This window comes from Hemiscyllium ocellatum, unplaced genomic scaffold (assembly GCF_020745735.1).
Source record: "Hemiscyllium ocellatum isolate sHemOce1 unplaced genomic scaffold, sHemOce1.pat.X.cur. R, whole genome shotgun sequence".
In the NCBI taxonomy this organism is placed as follows: domain Eukaryota; kingdom Metazoa; phylum Chordata; class Chondrichthyes; order Orectolobiformes; family Hemiscylliidae; genus Hemiscyllium; species Hemiscyllium ocellatum.
This window is the reverse complement of record NW_026867602.1, coordinates 1,971,609-1,991,067: the sequence shown is the minus strand read 5'-3', so window position 1 is coordinate 1,991,067 and position 19,459 is coordinate 1,971,609. Positions and strand designations below refer to the sequence as shown.

The 19,459-nt window shown below is 57.1% G+C and overlaps 1 protein-coding gene across 1 annotated transcript in view; it reads left to right on the top strand.

Annotated features, from left to right (window-relative positions):
• The window catches only part of kdm5c (lysine demethylase 5C), a 121,072-nt gene that overhangs the window by 65,956 nt on the left and 35,657 nt on the right, over window positions 1–19,459 (top strand). The window contains exons 16-21 of the mRNA XM_060822414.1: window positions 4,559–4,683; window positions 5,041–5,191; window positions 5,766–5,880; window positions 7,746–8,101; window positions 9,762–9,900; window positions 13,765–13,944. Coding sequence (XP_060678397.1) covers window positions 4,559–4,683; window positions 5,041–5,191; window positions 5,766–5,880; window positions 7,746–8,101; window positions 9,762–9,900; window positions 13,765–13,944 — 1,066 coding nt within the window. The remainder of the gene's footprint in view (window positions 1–4,558; window positions 4,684–5,040; window positions 5,192–5,765; window positions 5,881–7,745; window positions 8,102–9,761; window positions 9,901–13,764; window positions 13,945–19,459) is intronic.

The window sequence follows — 19,459 nt, the reverse complement described above, 5'->3', positions numbered from 1 at the left end:
CATACACAAAACACACACACACACAAAACACACACAAAACACACACACACACACACACACACACACACACACATAACACACACACATAACACACACACATAACACACACACACAACACACACACACTCTCTCTTGGTATGCGTGGGGTAATTTCTGTACTAAAACTGAGGTTTAATGAATAAAGGCTAAATTATGTGACTAATGTTCGGCTAGGCCAGAGAGAAGCATGAACTAGAAGTCACCTCTGTTATGCCAGGAACCTGGTAACCTTGGGCAAGATACCAAGGAATGCTTCAGTTAGACACAGAGGGCAGAATACAGTGAAAGCTCTTTTTATGACATACAAAAAATCAATAAATGCTTTAACCAGCAAGAACATGGAGATAACAAAGGAATGTTCTAACTAGCAAAAATTGTTAAAATAATATAACATTTTAATTAAGGAATTGGCAGAGAAAAGCGTGAAATGTTTTAACCAATGGAATTGTCATTAATAATTTTTAATGTGAGAAAATCCATAGCGTGAGATGTTTTTAACCAATGGAATTATCACTAATGTTTTTGGATGGAAAAATAATGTATAAATATTGGTGCTGTAAAATCTTCCGGCGCGATTTCCAAAGTCCTTTTTGGAAACTCGCCCGATCTTCGAAGATTGAATAAACATCTGTTGCTCCGTTTGTGTGTGTCTTGCAGCATTTCGATTTGCCACGGGAGAAGTGATAGCCGGTGGGGATAAGGGCTGATACTGACAGCTTGGAGTTTGGCTCATGGAACTGAACCCTATGGACAGTCTCCCTTGATACAAGGGTTAAAGGACAGTCCGCGGTTGGCAGAGTTCGGAGGCAGAACCCGGTTGGTCTGAATCAGATCCCTAGAGTTAGAATAGTTAGCCGAGTGTCAGGAACTATTCTCCGGAGATTCAGAATACCTAGACAGAAATCACTTATAACAAATTTGGGGGCTCGTCCAGGATCCTAAACAGAACTCCCACGGGAGGCTCTGAATGATTCCGGGACACTGTGACACACACAGATGTTTGAGCAAACGATGTGAATAGGTAGCGCTCACAATAAAGTAAAAAGGTTGAAGGTTTGATAAGGGAACAGGTTGAAGTGTTACCCAACATGCAGCATACTCACTCTCCTTTAAACCTGGATTCTGTTTATTCTTTACATAATCATTTAAAATTTGACAAACCCAATCCTCGTCCGATCCAAATTTTGGCCAGAACACTGATGGCGGGCGGATGGGTTCTTTTACCCAAACAAAACAACAGTATTTTATCATTTCCCTTTTTCTTTAAGCTCCGACTTTCGTAGGGACTCCAATTCCCCAATTTTCGTCCCAGCGGACTATCAAGGGGAATCTCCGGGGTTTCGTCTTCCTGTTCCTTTTTAGACCTGGAACCTCGGCCACCCATGGTTGGTCTTCAGGCTAACCTACACTCTGGTTACTCAATTAACCCTTGTATCCCGGTTACCTGGCACAACCACGGAGTCAACATTATAACAGGTGTGTGTTCCCCAATCCCCCCCCATGGGCACTAACTGAGGGAGGGAGCTGGGGGTGTGTTCCCCAATCTCCCCCCATGGGCACTAACTGAGGGAGGGAGCTGGGGGTGTGTTCCCCAATCCCCCTCCCCATGGGCACTAACTGAGGGAGGGAGCTGGGTGTGTGTTCCCCAATCCCCCCCCCCATGGGCACTAACTGAGGGAGGGAGCTGGGTGTGTGTTCCCCAATCCCCCCCCATGGGCACTAACTGAGGGAGGGAGCTGGGGGTGTGTTCCCCAATCCCCCTCCCCATGGGCACTAACTGAGGGAGGGAGCTGGGTGTGTGTTCCCCAATCCCTCCCCATGGGCACTAAGTGAGGGAGGGAGCTGGGTGTGTGTTCCCCAATCCCCCCCCATGGGCACTAACTGAGGGAGGGAGCTGGGTGTGTGTTCCCCAATTCCCCCCCCATGGGCACTAAGTGAGGGAGGGAGCTGGGTGTGTGTTCCCTCTGCCCCCCCCCCCCCCCATGGGCACTAACTGAGGGAGGGAGCTGGGGGTGTGTTCCCCAATCCCCCTCCCATGGGCACTAACTGAGGGAGGGAGCTGGGGGTGTGTTCCCCAATCCCCCTCCCATGGGCACTAACTGAGGGAGGGAGCTGGGTGTGTGTTCCCCAATCCCCCCCCCATGGGCACTAACTGAGGGAGGGAGCTGGGTGTGTGTTCCCTCTGCCCCCCCCCCCCCCCCCCATGGGCACTAACTGAGGGAGGGAGCTGGGTGTGTGTTCCCCAATCCCTCCCCATGGGCACTAACTGAGGGAGGGAGCTGGGTGTGTGTTCCCCAATCCCCCCTCCATGGGCACTAACTGAGGGAGGGAGCTGGGTGTGTGTTCCCCAATCCCTCCCCATGGGCACTAACTGAGGGAGGGAGCTGGGTGTGTGTTCCCCAATCCCCCCCCCATGGGCACTAACTGAGGGAGGGAGCTGGGTGTGTGTTCCCCAATCCCCCCCCCATGGGCACTAACTGAGGGAGGGAGCTGGGTGTGTGTTCCCCAATCCCTCCCCATGGGCACTAACTGAGGGAGGGAGCTGGGTGTGTGTTCCCCAATCCCCCCCCCCATGGGCACTAACTGAGGGAGGGAGCTGGGTGTGTGTCCCCCAATCCCCCCCCCATGGGCACTAACTGAGGGAGGGTGCTGGGTGTGTGTTCCCCAATCTCCCCCCCCCCCCCCCCCCCCCCCCCCCCCATGGGCACTAACTGAGGGAGGGAGCTGGGGGTATGATCCCTCTGCATTCTGCTTGATTCTGCTTTCCCCTCACAGATGCTGCCAGTCCTGCTGAGTTTGTGTTTCTGTTCTCCTCTGTTCTTTATGTTTTTATTCTGTTATGTATTTCTGCCCTCCAACCATGCTCCCTTCAGAAAGGCCGCGATCCCTTGACACCGTCCCTTTCGAACATTCCTGCGTTAGGGTTAAATACAGAGTGAAGCTACCTCTATTCTGATTCTACAGAAAAGTCAAGTTTTCTTGACTTGTTGGAACTCAAAAGAAAGTTCCTTTGACCCTTCTGAAATAAAAATGCCATAGTCTCGACTCTATCTCCACCAAAAGCCCTCCTGGGATTGAAATGCAGAGTAGAGTTCCTCCACATGTTTTGAACTGAAAGTAAAGTTCCCTCGGCACCCCATTTAAAACCCCCTGGGACAGGGACATGGGCTTAAGATGCTGAGAAAAATTGCTTCCCTTCATTTGAATGGAAAATTCCGTTCCCCTCGCTATCCACCCCCTCCGAGACGGGTATGCCCCTCTCTGTCCACGCTATCCGTTCTGACAGTGTGCTGTCCCCACGATAACTTTATGCTGTTTGTTGCAAATATCCAGTCTTCGCAGCTGTGCTGACGCAGAGGGGAACTCCTCTGTTACTTCAACCCAAACACCCAGAAAAAGATCACCTCTCTTCGTCATCTGTTTAAAAACGTGTGACAGAAAACCCCCAAATTCCACTGTTCAAATAAAATAACATCCATTTATTTTTTAACTCTAACCATGAACGTTAAACAACTATTCACGATTCTAAGCCTCCCTTCTGCTAACTATCTGTCTCCAACTCAACAATATGCTGTTCCAGTGAAACACTTATTAAAATTACATCACTTTAACTTCAAAACCACACAGCTGCTGTCATCTGTCATCTTGTTACTGATCTCCCTGGGTCGCTGTCCTTTTTACTGCGGGTATGTTTCCTGTGAAGAGTTACCCTTGGTAGCGAGTGTTTCCTAATTTCTTGGAGAGCGAGCTGTTGGCTCTCCCTGCGTTTCTGTCTCTACGGCCATGACTCTGTCCAATGTTCAAAATGTCTGCATTGTTATGCCCCTAACATTGGATTGTCTCATTGGTTCAAGCTGAGATGGGAGTTAGTATTCTGGGGCGTAATTCAAACTGGTTAAATTCAGATTGTTGTCAAAACAGCAACCAGAACTCGGGTATCTGTTTCACCTCCAAATGTTGCACGTTTTCAATTTTCTGGGACTGTCACCTAATCATATATGCAGGAGGTTGTAATCTCTCAGTTCAGAATGGCAGTCACTCTCTCCTAAAGGTACAGTACACACCTTCATCTTCATAGCACAGCCCTGACCCCCTTCCCTGATGAAGGGTCGATACCCGAAACGGTGACTCTCCCACCCCTCGGATCGCACTTGTTGACTCTGAACTGCAGCATCTGCAGTCCTTGCTTTCCCCTAACCCACATCTGTCTCCCTCCATCTAGGAAGCCCAGCAACGTGCCCCCATTTTAACCACACGGCGGTGGCGCTGGTGATAACTATGTTCCTGCGTGCACCCGGCTGGTGGGGGAGGGGTTGGGAGTGGAGCAGTGTCCTGACGCTGGGAGTGGGGTGTTCTCTCTCTCTCTCTGTCCCTGCCAGGTATCGGTACACCCTGGATGAGCTGCCGGCTGGTGGGGGAGGGCCGCAGTGGGGAAGGGGTGGGTTGGGGTTGGGAGTGGAGCAGTGACCTGACGCTGGGAGTGGGGTATTCTCTCTCACTCCCTCTCTGTCCCTGCCAGGTATCGGTACACCCTGGATGAGCTGCCGGCCATGCTGCACAAGCTGAAGATCCGCGCAGAGTCCTTCGACACCTGGGGGAGCAAAGTCAAGACAGCGCTGGAGATGGAAGGCCAGCAGAAGAAAAGTAAGCAGCCCCCCCCCCCCCCCCCCCCCCCCCAGCCCCCGCCCCCAGGGTGCTGACCTCAGGCCACCGCGCAGTAACGCGGCTGTGTGTCTGCAAGCGCGCATCTGTGTCTGTGTGCGCTATGCAAGTCTGTGTGTGTCTGTGTGTCTGTGTGCATACACAGGCACCGAATGCCCTGCCATCCTGAGGGGACATCTCTGAGCTGTCAGCGTGTCTGGGGTTATCTCTTCCCCACCCCCCTGCCCCTCGATTGATGGGGAGGGGTCTCTGGGCCCGCCGGGTTGGACTGTGTGTGATGGAGCTGGTACCCTCTCATTTGCTTCTGTCTCCCCATAACCCCCTCCCTCCCCCCCCCAGCTCTGGACGACCTGAAGGCCCTGGTCACAGAGGCCAAAGAGAAGAAGTTTCCGGAGAACCGGCTCCTGCAGCAGCTGAAGGGCAGCATCGAGGAGGTGGAGAAATGTGTGGCCGAGGCTGTTCAGCTGGCTTCCACTCACAAAGGGGACAGGTACGGGGGGGAGGGGGAGGAGGGGGCACCAGGACGGGAGGGGGAGGGGGGGCACCAGGACGGGAGGGGGAGGGGGGGCACCAGGACGGGAGGGGGAGGGGGAGGCACCAGGACGGGAGGGGGAGGCAGGCTTCGGCACTCCCTTGGCACATCGCACCCCACCCTCAACACCACCACTCCCTCCCTCACCCCCCCCCCCAATACTCCGTCCCTCACTCCCCCTCCTCCCCCCCACTCCCATTCCCATTCCAGCTCCCCCACCTCTGCTGTAAATATACATGGTCCAACACCAGCCCCCTCTCACCACCCCCACCCTCACACCCCTCTGTCCTGTTCCTCCCCACCCACCCCCACCCCACCCCCACCCCCGTCCCGTTCCTCACTTTCCTCCCCCGTCCCGTCCCGTTCTCTCTCCCCACCCCACCATTCCTCCCCCATACACCCTCTCTCTGTCCCGTTCCTCCCCCCTCTCTGTCCTGTTCCCCGCCCCCTCTGTCCCGTCCCTCCCCCCCCCATTCCCCCCCCCCCCCCCGTCCCTCAGTCTTGCTCACGGCCGTCCCTGTTGCCCCCACAGGCCGCAGCAGGAAGGTGGGAAGTCTCCGGTGAAGCTGACCGTGGGTGAGCTGCGGTTCTTCATTGAGCAGCTCCAGGGCCTGCCCTGTGTCATCACTCAGATCCAGGAGGTCCAGGTGAGTAGCTCAGCCTCCCACCACTCCCCGAACACGGGCACGACTGGCCTCAACTCCCTCCCTGCAGCCTGAGGGTGCTGACAGGGTTTATAACTCACCATCGTCACTGAGTGAAAGCATCGTTTTAACCCCGTGCTGGCCCTGTCATGGGGGAACAGTGTAGAGGAGCTTTACTCTGTATCTAACCCCGTGCTGTCTCTGTCATGGGGGAACAGTGTAGAGGGAGCTTTACTCTGTATCTAACCCCGTGCTGTCTCTGTCATGGGGGAACAGTGTAGAGGGAGCTTTACTCTGTATCTAACCCCGTGCTGTCTCTGTCATGGGGGAACAGTGTAGAGGGAGCTTTACTCTGTATCTAACCCTGTGCTGTCTCTGTCATGGGGGGACAGTGTAGAGGGAGCGTTACTCTGTATCTAACCCAGTGCTGTCCCTGTCCTGGGAGTGTTTGATGGGGGGACAGTGTAGAGGGAGCTTTACTCTGTATCTAACCCTGTGCTGTCCCTGTCCCTGGGAGTGTTTGATGGGGGACAGTGTAGAGGGAGCTTTACTCTGTATCTAGCCCCGTGCTGTCCCTGTACCTGGGAGTGTTTGATGGGGGGACAGTGTAGAGGGAGCTTTACTCTGTATCTAACCCCATGCTGTCTGTGTCCCTGGGAGTGTTTGATGGGGGGGACAGTGGGTTAGATACAAAGTAAAGCTCCATCTACAATGTTGTCCCTGTATCTGGGAGGGTTTGATGGGGGGACAGTGTAGAGGGAGCTTTACTCTGTATCTAACCCCGTGCTGTCCCTGCCCTGTGGATGAGCAGAGGGATCTTGGTGTCCATGTACACAGACCTCTGAAAGTTGCCACCCAGGTAAATAGTGCTGTGAATGCGGCATATGGTGTACTGGGCTTTATTGGTAGAGGAATTGAGTTCCGGAGTCCTGAGGTCATGTTGCAGTTGTATAAGACTCTGGTGCGGCCGCATCTGGAGTATTGTGTGCAGTTTTGGTCGCCATACTATAGGAAGGATGTGGAGGCATTGGAACGGGTGCAGAGGAGGTTTACCAGGATGTTGCCTGGCATGGTAGGAAGATCGTATGAGGAAAGGCTGAGGCACTTGGGGCTGTTCTCATTGGAGAAGAGAAGGTTTAGGGGAGATTTGATAGAGGTGTACAAGATGATTAGGGGTTTAGATAGGGTCGACACTGAGAACCTTTTACCACGTATGGAGTCAGGTGTTACTAGGGGACACAGCTTTAAATTAAGGGGTGGTAGGTATAGGACAGATGTTAGGGGTAGATTCTTTACACAGCGGGTTGTGAGTTCATGGAATGCCCTGCCAGTAGCAGTGGTGAACTCTCCTTCTTTATGGTCATTTAAGCGGGCATTGGATAGGCATTTGGAAGTTATTGGGCTAGTGTAGGTTAGGTAGGATTCGGTCGGCGCAACATCGAGGGCCGAAGGGCCTGTACTGCGCTGTATCTTTCTATGTTCTATGTTTGATGGGGGACAGTGCAGAGAGAGCTTTACTCTGTATCTAACCCCATGCTGTCCCTGTCCCTGGGAGTGTTTGATGGGGGGACAGTGTAGAGGGAGCTTTACTCTGTATCTAACCCTGTGCTGTCCCTGTCCCTGGGAGTGTTTGATGTGGGAGACAGTGTAGAGGGAGCTTTAACATTAGTAGAGGAGTGTCACTGTGTCTCCTTTGTGAGGTTCTGGTCTAGAACCCTCCCATTGCTGAGGGCCTGTTCCCCGGTGAACACTGTGCTGCGGTTGCTGGAGCCCCTGCCCATGTTAGTTCCTTTGCCTCTGTTCCCAAAGTGACGTGCTGTTCTGTCTGTGTCTCCCACCCCCCCCCCCCCCCCCCCCCCCTCCCCCAGGAGCTGCTGGAGGACGTGGAGAAGTTCCAAACGCAGACCCAGGCTGCCCTGAAGGAACTTCCTGCCAACTCCCAGGAGTTCCGCCAGCTGATCGAGCAGGGCCAGCGGTTCGCCGTGGAGCTCCCGGAGATTGCCAAACTGCAGCACGAGGCGCAGCAGGCTGAGTGGCTGGACCAAGTGCGAGAGACTCTGGCTGCCTCTGGCCGGGTCACCCTGGAGCTGATGAGGCCTCTGATCGAGGCCGGCTCCAAACTCTCCTCGAACCCAGCCGTGGAGAAGGCAATGGCAGAGCTGCAGGAACTGCTCACCATCTCCGAGCGCTGGGAGGAGAAAGCGCAAATCTGCCTGGAGGCCAGGTACCGGGCAGAGGGAGGGACAGGGATAGGGCGGAGGGAGGGAGGGAGGGACATGTACCGTGCGGAGGGAGTAAGGGACAGGGACAGGGCTGAGGGGGGGACAGGGACAGGGTGGAGGGAGGGACAGGGACAGGGCGGAGGGAGGGACAGGGACAGGGCGGAGGGAGGGACAGGGACAGGGCGGAGGGAGGGACAGGGACAGGGCGGAGGGAGGGACAGGGACAGAGGGACAGGGCTGAGGGAGGGAGGGACAGGGCGGGCGGAGGGAGGGAGGGACACGGACGGGAGGGAGGGACAGGGACAGGGCTGAGGGAGGAGGGACAGGGCTGAGGGAGGGAGGGAGGGAGGGACAGGAATAGGGCTGAGGGAGGGAGGGAGCTGTCTGGAGGCCTGGTATGGGCTGATTTGTCTCCTGTCCCTGTGTAACAGGCTGGAGGAGGAGGGGCTGAATGGCCTTTTGTTCATATGTGGGGATTGGGAGCTGTGTTGGGTGGGGTAGGGGGGAGAGTGGAGCTGCAGAGTGCCTGTGTCTCCACGTGCCTGTCTGTGTGCGCATGTGCATCCCCGCGCCTGTGTGTGTGTGTGTGTGTGAGTACCTTTGTCCGCACGCCTGTGTATGTGTGCTTGTGTGTGCCTGCATGCCTGTGTGTGTGTGTGTGTGTGTGTGTCCCGCGAGCGGGTGTGTGCGTGTGTGTCCCCCCGCGAGTCTGTGCCTGTGTGTCCCCCCCCCGCGAGCCTGTGCCTGTGTGTGTGTGTGTGTCCGTGAGCCTGTGTGTGTGTGTCCCTGCGAGCCTGTGTGTGTGTGTGTGTGTGTCCCCGTGATCCTGTGTGTGTGTGTGTGTGTGTCCCCGCGAGCCTGTGTGTGTGTGTGTCCCTGCGATCCTGTGTCCCCGCGAGCCTGTGTGTGTGTGTGTCCCCGCGAGCCTGTGTGTGTCCCCGCGAGCCTGTGTGTGTGTGTGTGTGTGTGTGTGTGTGTGTCCCCGCGAGCCTGTGTGTGTGTGTGAGTACCTTTGTCCGCACGCCTGTGTATGTGTGCTTGTGTGTGCCTGCATGCCTCTGTGTGTGTGTGTGTGTGTGTGTGTGTGTGTGTGTGTCCCTGCGATCCTCTGTGTGTGTGTGTGTGTGTCCCCGCGAGCCTGTGCCTGTGAGAGTGTGTGCCTGTGTGTGTGTGTCCCCCCCGTGAGCCTGTGCCTGTGTGTGTCCCCCCGTGAGCCTGTGCCTGTGTGAGTGTGTGTGTGTGTGTCCCCGTGATCCTGTGTGTGTGTGTGTGTGTGTGTGTGTCCCCGCGAGCCTGTGTGTGTGTGTGTGTGTGTCCCTGCGATCCTGTGTGTGTGTGTGTGTGTGTGTCCCTGCGATCCTGTGTCCCCGCGAGCCTGTGTGTGTGTCCCTGCGATCCTGTGTCCCCGCGATCCTGTGTGTGTGTGTCCCCGCGAGCCTGTGTGTGTGTGTGTGTGTCCCCGCGAGCCTGTGTGTGTGTGTCCCTGCGATCCTGTGCCTGTGAGTGTGTGTGTGCCTGTGTGTGTGTGTCCCCCCGTGAGCCTGTGCCTGTGTGTGTCCCCCCGTGAGCCTGTGCCTGTGTGTGTGTGTGTGTGTGTCCCCGTGAGCCTGTGCCTGTGAGAGTGTCTCTCTCCGTCCCTCACACACATCCTTTGGTGTTCAGACAGAAGCATGCCCCTGCCACCCTCGAGGCGATCATTAAGGAAGCAGAGAACATCCCGGTCGAGCTGCCCAACATCGTGGCCCTGAAGGGGGCGCTGTCCAAAGCCAGGGCCTGGATTGCTGACGTTGAGGAAATACAGGCGAGTGCCCCAGAGCGCTGCCTGTGGGATCTTGCTGTGCAGGAGCGGGGCTCCCTGTGACCGAATCACCCTTACTCCACTCTGCACAGCACGATCCCACAAACGGTCAGTGGCATCATCCGGACCCAAGCCTCTGTACCTTTGGACTTTGGGGGAGGCATTGAGGGGCGTAGCCAGCATCAAGGTTATTCGTGGTGCTTTTGGCTCCCTCAGCACTGACCCTCCGACAGGGCCCACTCCCTCAGCACTGACCCTCCGACAGTGCCCACTCCCTCAGCACTGACCCTCCGACAGTGCCCACTCCCTCAGCACTGACCCTCCGACAGGGCCCACTCCCTCAGCACTGACCCTCTGACAGTGCGGCATTCCCTCAGCACTGACCCTCTGACAGTGCGGCACTCCCTCAGCCCCAACCCTCCGACAGTGCCCGCTCCCTCAGCACTGACTCTCCGACAGTGCCCCCTCCCTCAGCACTGACCCTCCGACAGTGCCCACTCCCTCAGCACTGACCCTCCGACAGTGCGGCATTCCCTCAGCCCTGACCCTCCGACAGTGCCCACTCCCTCAGCACTGACCCTCCGACAGTGCCCACTCCCTCAGCACTGACCCTCCGACAGTGCCCACTCCCTCAGCACTGACCCTCTGACAGGGCCCACTCCCTCAGCACTGACCCTCTGACAGTGCGGCATTCCCTCAGCACTGACCCTCTGACAGTGTGGCACTCCCTCAGCACTGACTCTCCGACAGTGCCCGCTCCCTCAGCACTGACTCTCCGACAGTGCCCCCTCCCTCAGCACTGACCCTCCGACAGTGCCCACTCCCTCAGCACTGACCCTCCGACAGTGCGGCATTCCCTCAGCCCTGACCCTCCGACAGTGCGGAACTCCCTCAGCACTGACCCTCCGACAGTGCGGCACTCCCTCAGCACCGACCCTCCGACAGTGCGGCACTCCCTCAGCACTGACCCTCCGACAGTGCGGCACTCCCTCAGCACTGACCCTCCGACAGTGCGGCACTCCCTCAGCACTGACCCTCCGACAGTGCGGCACTCCCTCAGCACTGACCCTCCGACAGTGCGGCACTCCCTCAGCACTGACCCTCCGACAGTGCGGCACTCCCTCAGCACTGACCCTCCGACAGTGCGGCACTCCCTCAGCACTGACCCTCCGACAGTGCGGCACTCCCTCAGCACTGACCCTCCGACAGTGCGGCACTCCCTCAGCACTGACCCTCCGACAGTGCGGCACTCCCTCAGCACTGACCCTCCGACAGTGCGGCACTCCCTCAGCACTGACCCTCCGACAGTGCGGCACTCCCTCAGCACTGACCCTCCGACAGTGCCCGCTCCCTCAGCACTGACCTTCCGACAGTGCGGCACTCCCTCAGCACTGACCCTCCGACAGTGCCCACTCCCTCAGCACCGACCCTCCGACAGTGCCCGCTCCCTCAGCACCGACCCTCCGACAGTGCGGCACTCCCTCAGCACCGACCCTCCGACAGTGCCCGCTCCCTCAGCACTGACCCTCCGACAGTGCGGCACTCCCTCAGCACTGACCCTCCGACAGTGCCCGCTCCCTCAGCACTGACCCTCCGACCGTGCGGCACTCCCTCAGCACTGACCCTCCGACAGTGCGGCACTCCCTCAGCACTGACCCTCCGACAGTGCGGAACTCCCTCAGCACTGACCCTCCGACAGTGCGGAACTCCCTCAGCACTGACCCTCCGACAGTGCCCGCTCCCTCAGCACTGACCTTCCGACAGTGCGGCACTCCCTCAGCACTGACCCTCCGACAGTGCGGCCCTCCCTCAGCACTGACCCTCCGACAGTGCGGAACTCCCTCAGCACTGACCCTCCGACAGTGCGGCACTCCCTCAGCACTGACCCTCCGACAGTGCGGCACTCCCTCAGCACTGACCCTCCGACAGTGCCCGCTCCCTCAGCACTGACCCTCCGACCGTGCGGCACTCCCTCAGCACTGACCCTCCGACAGTGCGGCACTCCCTCAGCACTGACCCTCCGACAGTGCGGAACTCCCTCAGCACTGACCCTCCGACAGTGCGGCACTCCCTCAGCACTGACCCTCCGACAGTGCGGCCCTCCCTCAGCACTGACCCTCCGACAGTGCGGAACTCCCTCAGCACTGACCCTCCGACAGTGCGGCACTCCCTCAGCACTGACCCTCCGACAGTGCGGCACTCCCTCAGCACTGACCCTCCGACAGTGCCCGCTCCCTCAGCCCTGACCTTCCGACAGTGTGGCACTCCCTCAGCACTGACCCTCCGACAGTGTGGCCCTCCCTCAGCACTGACCCTCCGACAGTGCGGCACTCCCTCAGCACTGACCCTCCGACAGTGCGGCACTCCCTCAGCACTGACCCTCCGACAGTGCGGCACTCCCTCAGCACTGACCCTCCGACAGTGCGGCCCTCCCTCAGCCCTGACCCTCCGACAGTGCGGCACTCCCTCAGCACTGACCCTCCGACAGTGCGGAACTCCCTCAGCACTGACCCTCCGACAGTGCCCGCTCCCTCAGCACTGACCATCCGACAGTGCCCGCTCCCTCAGCACTGACCATCCGACAGTGCCCGCTCCCTCAGCACTGACCATCCGACAGTGCCCGCTCCCTCAGCACTGACCATCCGACAGTGCCCGCTCCCTCAGCACTGACCATCCGACAGTGCGGCACTCCCTCAGCACTGACCCTCCTACAGGGCCCGCTCCATCAGCACTGACCCTCTGACAGTGCCTACTCCCTCAGCACTGACCCTCGGACAGTGCGGCGCTCCCTCAGCACTGACCCTCGGACAATGCGGCGCTCCCTCAGCTCTGACCCTCGGACAGTGCGGTGCTCCCTCAGCACTGACCCTCCAACAGTGCAGCACACCCTCAGCACTGACCTTCTGACAGTGCCCCCTCCCTCAGCACTGACCCTCCGACAGTGTGGCACTCCCTCAGCACTGACCCTCCTACAGGGCCCGCTCCATCAGCACCGACCCTCTGACAGTGCCTACTCCCTCAGCACTGACCCTCGGACAGTGCGGCGCTCCCTCAGCACTGACCCTCGGACAATGCGGCGCTCCCTCAGCTCTGACCCTCGGACAGTGCGGTGCTCCCTCAGCACTGACCCTCCAACAGTGCAGCACACCCTCAGCACTGACCTTCTGACAGTGCCCCCTCCCTCAGCACTGACCCTCCGACAGTGTGGCACTCCCTCAGCACTGACCCTCCTACAGGGCCCGCTCCATCAGCACCGACCCTCTGACAGTGCGGTGCTCCCTCAGCACCGACCCTCGGACAGTGCGGCATTCCCTCAGCACTGACCCTCGGACAGTGCGGCATTCCCTCAGCACTGACCCTCGGACAGTGCGGCGCTCCCTCAGCTCTGACCCTCGGACAGTGCGACGCTCCCTCAGCACTGACCCTCGGACAGTGCGGCATTCCCTCAGCTCTGACCCTCGGACAGTGCGGCGCTCCCTCAGCTCTGACCCTCGGACAGTGCGGCGCTCCCTCAGCTCTGACCCTCGGACAGTGCGGCGCTCCCTCAGCTCTGACCCTCGGACAGTGCGGCGCTCCCTCAGCACTGACCCTCGGACAGTGCGGCGCTCCCTCAGCACTGACCCTCGGACAGTGCGGCGCTCCCTCAGCACTGACCCTCGGACAGTGCGACGCTCCCTCAGCACTGACCCTCGGACAGTGCGGCCCTCCCTCAGCACTGACCCTCGGACAGTGCGGCCCTCCCTCAGCACTGACGCTCCAACAGTGCCTGCACCCTCTCACTTACCCTCCATCGGGTAGCCTGGTAAGAGAGGGAGCAGGATGAAGCCCCACTGGCTGATAGAGGATGTGTTTTCTGGTCCCTTTCAGAATGGAGATCACTATCCCTGTCTGGATGACCTGGAGGGACTGGTGGCAGTGGGCCGGGATTTGCCAGTGAGGATGGAAGAATTACCTCACCTCGAGAGTCAAGTGACAACTGCCCATTCCTGGAGAGAGAAGGCAGCGAAGACCTTTCTGAAGAAGAACTCCTGTTACACGCTGTTAGAGGTAAGTGTCAAAGGGGTTTTCCCCTGGAACAGACGCTGTGTTGTACCTTCCCTTGGGAGAGTGTTCAATACTCACGGTGTGCTGTCTCTCCCCGACCCACACCCCCTCCCACAATCCCTGTATAACCCCGTGTGTATACTGAGCTGTGTGACCCCGTGTGTATACTGAGCTGTGTTCCCCCCGTGTAACCCCGTGTGTATACTGAGCTGTGTTGCCCCCCGTATAACCCCGTGTGTATACTGAGCTGTGTTCCCCCCCTGTATAACCCCGTGTGTATACTGAGCTGTGTTCCCCCCCTGTGTAACCCCGTGTGTATACTGAGCTGTGTTCCCCCCCGTATAACCCCGTGTGTATACTGAGCTGTGTTCCCCCCCCCATAACCCCGTGTGTATACTGAGCTGTGTTCCCTCCCTGTATAACCCCGTGTGTATACTGAGCTGTGTTCCCCCCTGTATAACCCCGTGTGCATACTGAGCTGTGTTCCCCCTGTATAACCCCGTGTGTATACTGAGCTGTCTTCCCCCCCTGTATAACCCCGTGTGTATACTGAGCTGTGTTCCCCCCTGGATAACCCCGTGTGTATACTGAGCTGTGTTCCCCCCCTGTATAACGCCGTGTGTATACTGAGCTGTGTTCCCCCCCCCCCCCCCCGTATAACCCCGTGTGGAAACTGAGCTGTGTTCCCCTGCCGTATAACCCCGTGTGTATACTGAGCTGTGTTCCCCCCCTGTATAACCCCGTGTGTATACTGAGCTGTGTTCCCCCCCCGTTTAACCCTGTGTGTATACTGAGCTGTGTTCCCCCTATATAACCCCGTGTGTATACTGAGCTGTGTTCCCCCTGTATAACCCCGTGTGTATACTGAGCTGTGTTCCCCCCTGTATAACCCTGTGTGTATACTGAGCTGTGTTCCCCCCTGTATAACCCCATGTGTATACTGAGCTGTGTTCCCCCTATATAACGCCGTGTGTATACTGAGCTGTGTTTCCCCCCCCGTATAACCCCGTGTGTATACTGAGCTGTGTTCCCCCTGTATAACCCCGTGTATACTGAGCTGTGTTCCCCCCTGTATAACCCCGTGTGTATACTGAGCTGTGTTCCCTCCCTGTATAACCCCGTGTGTATACTGAGCTGTGTTCCCCCCGTATAACCCCGTGTGTATACTGAGCTGTGTTCCCCCCCTGTATAACCCCGTGTGTATACTGAGCTGTGTTCCCTCCCTGTATAACCCCGTGTGTATACTGAGCTGTGTTTCCCCCCATATAACCCCGTGTGTATACTGAGCTGTGTTCCCCCCGTGTGTATACTGAGCTGTGTTCCCCCCGTGTGTATACTGAGCTGTGTTCCCCCCCCCCGTATAACCCCGTGTGTATACTGAGCTGTGTTCCCCCCCCCCGTATAACCCCGTGTGTATGCTGAGCTGTGTAACCCCGTGTGTATACTGAGCTGTGTTCCCCCCCCCATAACCCCGTGTGTATACTGAGCTGTGTTCCCCTCTGTATAACCCCGTGTGTATACTGAGCTGTGTTCGCCCCTGTATAACCCCGTGTGTATACTGAGCTGTGTTCCCCCCTGAATAACCCCGTGTGTATACTGAGCTGTGTTCCCACCCCCCCATAACCCCGTGTGAATACTGAGCTGTGTTCCCCTCTGTATAACCCCGTGTGTATACTGAGCTGTGTTCGCCCCTGTATAACCCCGTGTGTATACTGAGCTGTCTTCCCCCCCTGCATAACCCCGTGTGTATACTGAGCTGTGTTCCCCCCCTGTATAACCCCGTGTGTATACTGAGTTGTGTTTCCCCCCCTCTATAACCCCGTGTGTATACTGAGCTGTGTTCCCCCCCGTATAACCCCGTGTGTATACTGAGCTGTGTTCCCCCCTGTGTAACCCCGTGTGTATACTGAGCTGTGTTCCCCCCCCGTATAACCCCGTGTGTATACTGAGCTGTGTTCCCCCCATGTATAACCCCGTGTGTATACTGAGCTGTGTTCCCCCCCTGTGTAACCCCGTGTGAATACTGAGCTGTGTTCCCCCCCCGTATAACCCCGTGTGTATACTGAGCTGTGTTCCCCCCCTGTATAACCCAGTGTGTATACTGAGCTGTGTCCCCCCCCCGTATAACCCCGTGTGTATACTGAGCTGTGTTTCCCCCCCCATAACCCCGTGTGTATACTGAGCTGTGTTCCCCACTGTATAACCCCGTGTGTATACTGAGCTGTGTTCCCTCCCTGTATAACCCCGTGTGTATACTGAGCTGTGTTCCCCACTGTATAAGCCCGTGTGTATACTGATCTGTGTTTCCCCCCTGTATAACCCCGTGTGCATACTGAGCTGTGTTCCCCCTGTATAACCCCGTGTGTATACTGAGCTGTCTTCCCCCCCTGTATAACCCCGTGTGTATACTGAGCTGTGTTCCCCCCCTGTATAACCCCGTGTGTATACTGAGTTGTTTTTTCCCCCCCTCTATAACCCTGTGTGTATACTGAGCTGTGTTCTCCCCTGTATAACCCCGTGTGTATACTGAGCTGTGTTCCCCCCCGTATAATCCCGTGTGTATACTGAGCTGTGTTCCCCCCTGTATAACCCCGTGTGTATACTGAGCTGTGTTCCCCCCCTGTATAACCCCGTGTGTATACTGAGCTGTGTTCCCCCCTGGATAACCCCGTGTGTATACTGAGCTGTGTTCCCCCCCTGTATAACGCCGTGTGTATACTGAGCTGTGTCCCCCCCCCCGTATAACCCCGTGTGTATACTGAGCTGTGTTCCCTCCCTGTATAACCCCGTGAGAATACTGAGCTGTGTTCCCCCCGTATAACCCCGTGTGCATACTGAGCTGTGTTCCCCCTGTATAATCCCGTGTGTATACTGAGCTGTCTTCCCCCCCTGTATAACCCCGTGTGTATACTGAGCTGTGTTCCCCCCCTGTATAACCCCGTGTGTATACTGAGCTGTGTTCCCCCCCCCCCCATAACCCCGTGTGTATACTGAGCTGTGTTCCCCACTGTATAACCCCGTGTGTATACTGAGCTGTGTTCCCTCCCTGTATAACCCCGTGTGAATACTGAGCTGTGTTCCCCCCGTATAACCCCGTGTGCATACTGAGCTGTGTTCCCCCTGTATAATCCCGTGTGTATACTGAGCTGTGTCCCCCCCCCCCGTATAACCCCGTGTGTATATTGAGCTGTGTTCCCCCCCCCATAACCCCGTGTGTATACTGAGCTGTGTTCCCCACTGTATAACCCCGTGTGTATACTGAGCTGTGTTCCCCCCCGTATAACCCCGTGTGTATACTGAGCTGTGTTCCCCCCTGTATAACCCCGTGTGTATACTGAGCTGTGTTCCCCCCCTGTATAACCCCATGTGTATACTGAGCTGTGTTCGCCCCTGTATAACCCCGTGTGTATACTGAGCTGTGTTCCCCCCTGAATAACCCCGTGAGTATACTGAGCTGTGTTCCCCCCCTGTGTAACCCCGTGTGAATACTGAGCTGTGTTCCCCCCCCGTATAACCCCGTGTGTATACTGAGCTGTGTTCCCCCCCTGTATAACCCAGTGTGTATACTGAGCTGTGTTCCCCCCCGTATAACCCCGTGTGTATACTGAGCTGTGTTCCCCCCTGTATAACCCCGTGTGTATACTGAGCTGTGTTCCCCCCCTGTATAACCCCGTGTGTATACTGAGCTGTGTTCCCCCCTGGATAACCCCGTGTGTATACTGAGCTGTGTTCCCCCCCTGTATAACGCCGTGTGTATACAGAGCTGTGTCCCCCCCCCGTATAACCCCGTGTGTATACTGAGCTGTGTTCCCCCCGTATAACCCCGTGTGTATACTGAGCTGTGTTCCCCACTGTATAACCCCGTGTGTATACTGAGCTGTGTTCCCTCCCTGTATAACCCCGTGTGTATACTGAGCTGTGTTCCCCCCGTATAACCCCGTGTGCATACTGAGCTGTGTTCCCCCTGTATAACCCCGTGTGTATACTGAGCTGTCTTCCCCCCCTGTATAACCCCGTGTGTATACTGAGCTGTGTTCCCCCCCTGTATAACCCCGTGTGTATACTGAGCTGTGTTCCCCCCCTGTGTAACCCCGTGTGTATACTGAGCTGTGTTCCCCCCCGTATAACCCCGTGTGTATACTGAGCTGTCTTCCCCCCCTGTATAACCCAGTGTGTATACTGAGCTGCGTCCCCCCCCGTATAACCCCGTGTGTATACTGAGCTGCGTTCCCCCCCCATAACCCCGTGTGTATACTGAGCTGTGTTCCCCACTGTATAACCCCGTGTGTATACTGAGCTGTGTTCCCCCCCGTATAACCCCGTGTGTATACTGAGCTGTGTTCCCCCCTGTATAACCCCGTGTGTATACTGAGCTGTGTTCCCCCCCTGTATAACCCCGTGTGTATACTGAGCTGTGTTCGCCCCTGTATAACCCCGTGTGTATACTGAGCTGTGTTCCCCCCTGAATAACCCCGTGTGAATACTGAGCTGTGTTCCCCTCCGTATAACCCCGTGTGTATACTGAGCTGTGTTCGCCCCTGTATAACCCCGTGTGTATACTGAGCTGTGTTCCCCCCCGTATAATCCCGTGTGTATACTGAGCTGTGTTCCCCCCTGTATCACCCCGTGTGTATACTGAGCTGTGTCCCCCCCCCGTATAACCCCGTGTGTATACTGAGCTGTGTTCCCCCCCCCATAACCCCGTGTGTATACTGAGCTGTGTTCCCCACTGTATAACCCCGTGTGTATACTGAGCTGTGTTCCCCCCCGTATAACCCCGTGTGTATACTGAGCTGTGTTCCCCCCTGTATAACCCCGTGTGTATACTGAGCTGTGTTCCCCCCCTGTATAACCCCGTGTGTATACTGAACTGTGTTCCCCCCTGTATAACCCCGTGTGTATACTGAGCTGTGTTCCCCCCTGTATCACCCCGTGTGTATACTGAGCTGTGTCCCCCCCCCGTATAACCCCGTGTGTATACTGAGCTGTGTTCCCCCCCCCATAACCCCGTGTGTATACTGAGCTGTGTTCCCCCCCGTATAACCCCGTGTGTATACTGAGCTGTGTTCCCCCCCGTATAACCCCGTGTGTATACTGAGCTGTGTTCCCCCCTGTATAACCCCGTGTGTATACTGAGCTGTGTTCCCCCCCTGTATAACCCCGTGTGTATACTGAACTGTGTTCCCCCCTGTATAACCCCGTGTGTATACTGAGCTGTGTTCCCCCTGTATAACCCCGTGTGTATACTGAGCTGTGTTCCCCTCTGTATAACCCCGTGTGTATACTGAGCTGTGTTCGCCCCTGTATAACCCCGTGTGTATACAGAGCTGTGTTTCCCCCCTGTATAACCCCGTGTGTATGCTGAGCTATGTTCCCCCCGTGTGTATACTGAGCTGTGTTCCCCTCACCCCGTATAACCCCGTGTGTATACTGAGCTGTGTTCCCCCCCCCCCGTATAACCCCGTGTGTATACTGAGCTGTGTTCCCCCTGTTTCACCCCGTGTGTATACTGAGATGT